Source organism: Mirounga leonina, unplaced genomic scaffold (genome assembly GCF_011800145.1).
Source record: "Mirounga leonina isolate KUSES-001 unplaced genomic scaffold, KU_Mleo_1.0 Mir_173, whole genome shotgun sequence".
In the NCBI taxonomy this organism is placed as follows: Eukaryota; Metazoa; Chordata; class Mammalia; order Carnivora; family Phocidae; genus Mirounga; species Mirounga leonina.
The window spans coordinates 67,316,824-67,318,306 of record NW_023270447.1 but is presented as its reverse complement, the minus strand read 5'-3'; the positions used below and the strand labels follow the sequence as shown (position 1 = coordinate 67,318,306).

General features: G+C 34.3%; 1 protein-coding gene across 1 annotated transcript in view; it reads left to right on the top strand.

Moving 5' to 3' along the window:
• ZMYM4 (zinc finger MYM-type containing 4) overlaps window positions 1-556 on the top strand; it is a 143,104-nt gene extending 142,548 nt beyond the window's left edge. The window contains exon 30 of the mRNA XM_035019131.1: window positions 448-556. Within this exon, the coding sequence (XP_034875022.1) occupies window positions 448-499 (52 nt within the window). The 3' untranslated portion in view covers window positions 500-556. The remainder of the gene's footprint in view (window positions 1-447) is intronic.
• The last annotated feature ends 927 nt before the right edge of the window (window positions 557-1,483 follow it).

Below are 1,483 nucleotides of genomic sequence, written 5' to 3'. Positions count from 1 at the left end.
ATTTTATTTATTTTATTTTATTTATTTTATTTTATTTATTTTATTTTGTTATTTATTTATTTTTATTTTATTTTATTTTATTTATTTTTATTTTATTTTATTTTATTTTTAAGTAATCGCTACACCCAGTGTGAGGCTCCAACTCATGACCCTAAGATCAAGTGTTGGATGCTCCACCGAGAGAACCAGGTCACCTATAAAACTCATTATTTTTAAGTCATATTTTCAGATGTTCAGGTACACCTGTGTATTTAAGAAAACAGCAAACTATTAAAAATAAGTTTAAGGATGGTAGCTACAAAATAGTTCATAAAAATTTCAAGCACTTTTCTACTAGAGTAGCAGCCAATTAGATAATGTGATTAAAAGGAAAAGATACAGTAGCAGTGAAAGCTATAAAGTATTTAGTAATTAAGTAATATACAAAAAATCCTGTGTTTGTTTTAGTAGGTGGTGTTGGAAAACTGGCTTTTTACATGGAGAAAAACAGGATACCTAACTAGCATCATGTCCAAAGGTGGGCTCTCAATGGATTTAAAGGTCTTAAATGTGAAAGGTAAAATTATAAAATTAATAGAAATACAGAGAATATTGTTGTGATCTGGGGGAGAGAAGAAGCTTCTTAAATAAAATTCCCAAAGCACAAACCATATGGAGAAAATGTACATACTAATTTTATATCAGAATTAAAGATGTTTGTCAATAAAAGATGACAAACGAATGACAGGCTCAGAGAAGATACAGGTTTCCCCCTCTCTGAAGGTACAGTGTTCCTATGAAAACTTCAGTAAACCAAAACTGTGTAGAATGGAAATTTATATGGAAAATTTTAGCATTCCCAGACACCAAAATAACCCGTCTTAGGTTTTTCTGATTCTTCAGGGTACATCTTGCTAACAGATGCAGAAAATAAACCAAGATAAAGCACAGATGCTCACAGACACCATGCAGAGTTACGGAGGCTGAGGTGGTTGATGCTGAGACGCTGAGGGTAGTTCCCGGGAAAGGAGCCTGGCGGTGCCGCGCTCACTCCTTGGGATATGCGCTGCCTCTGTAAGGGCTACTGGTGTAAAACTCAGAACACCGTTTGGCCTTGTGCCTTTTTTTGTGAAAGTGAAAATCCTCTCATATCTTTCAGTTAGCAAAAATGGGTACTAATGTAAGTTTTTTGTAAAAGTAAAGTGGCCTAACACAGACTTCCAAAAAGCGGGAATACCTGTACTTGCAAAACTTCCAAATGATCTGTATCTAGAATATACCCACAACTGCTGAATTGTAAAGAAAACTGAACAAAGAATGATGAGTACTTGATAGAAGAGAAACCCAAACAGGGAACATGTATATGAAGAGATGTTCAGACTCCTTTAGTAATCATGGAATTTCTCTTCAAATCTGTCAGTTCATGTCCTTAAGATTGGCCAAATTAGAAAAGTTGATCATGCCAAGTGTATTGGTGTTAGGATATAAAAACCCGTATATATTG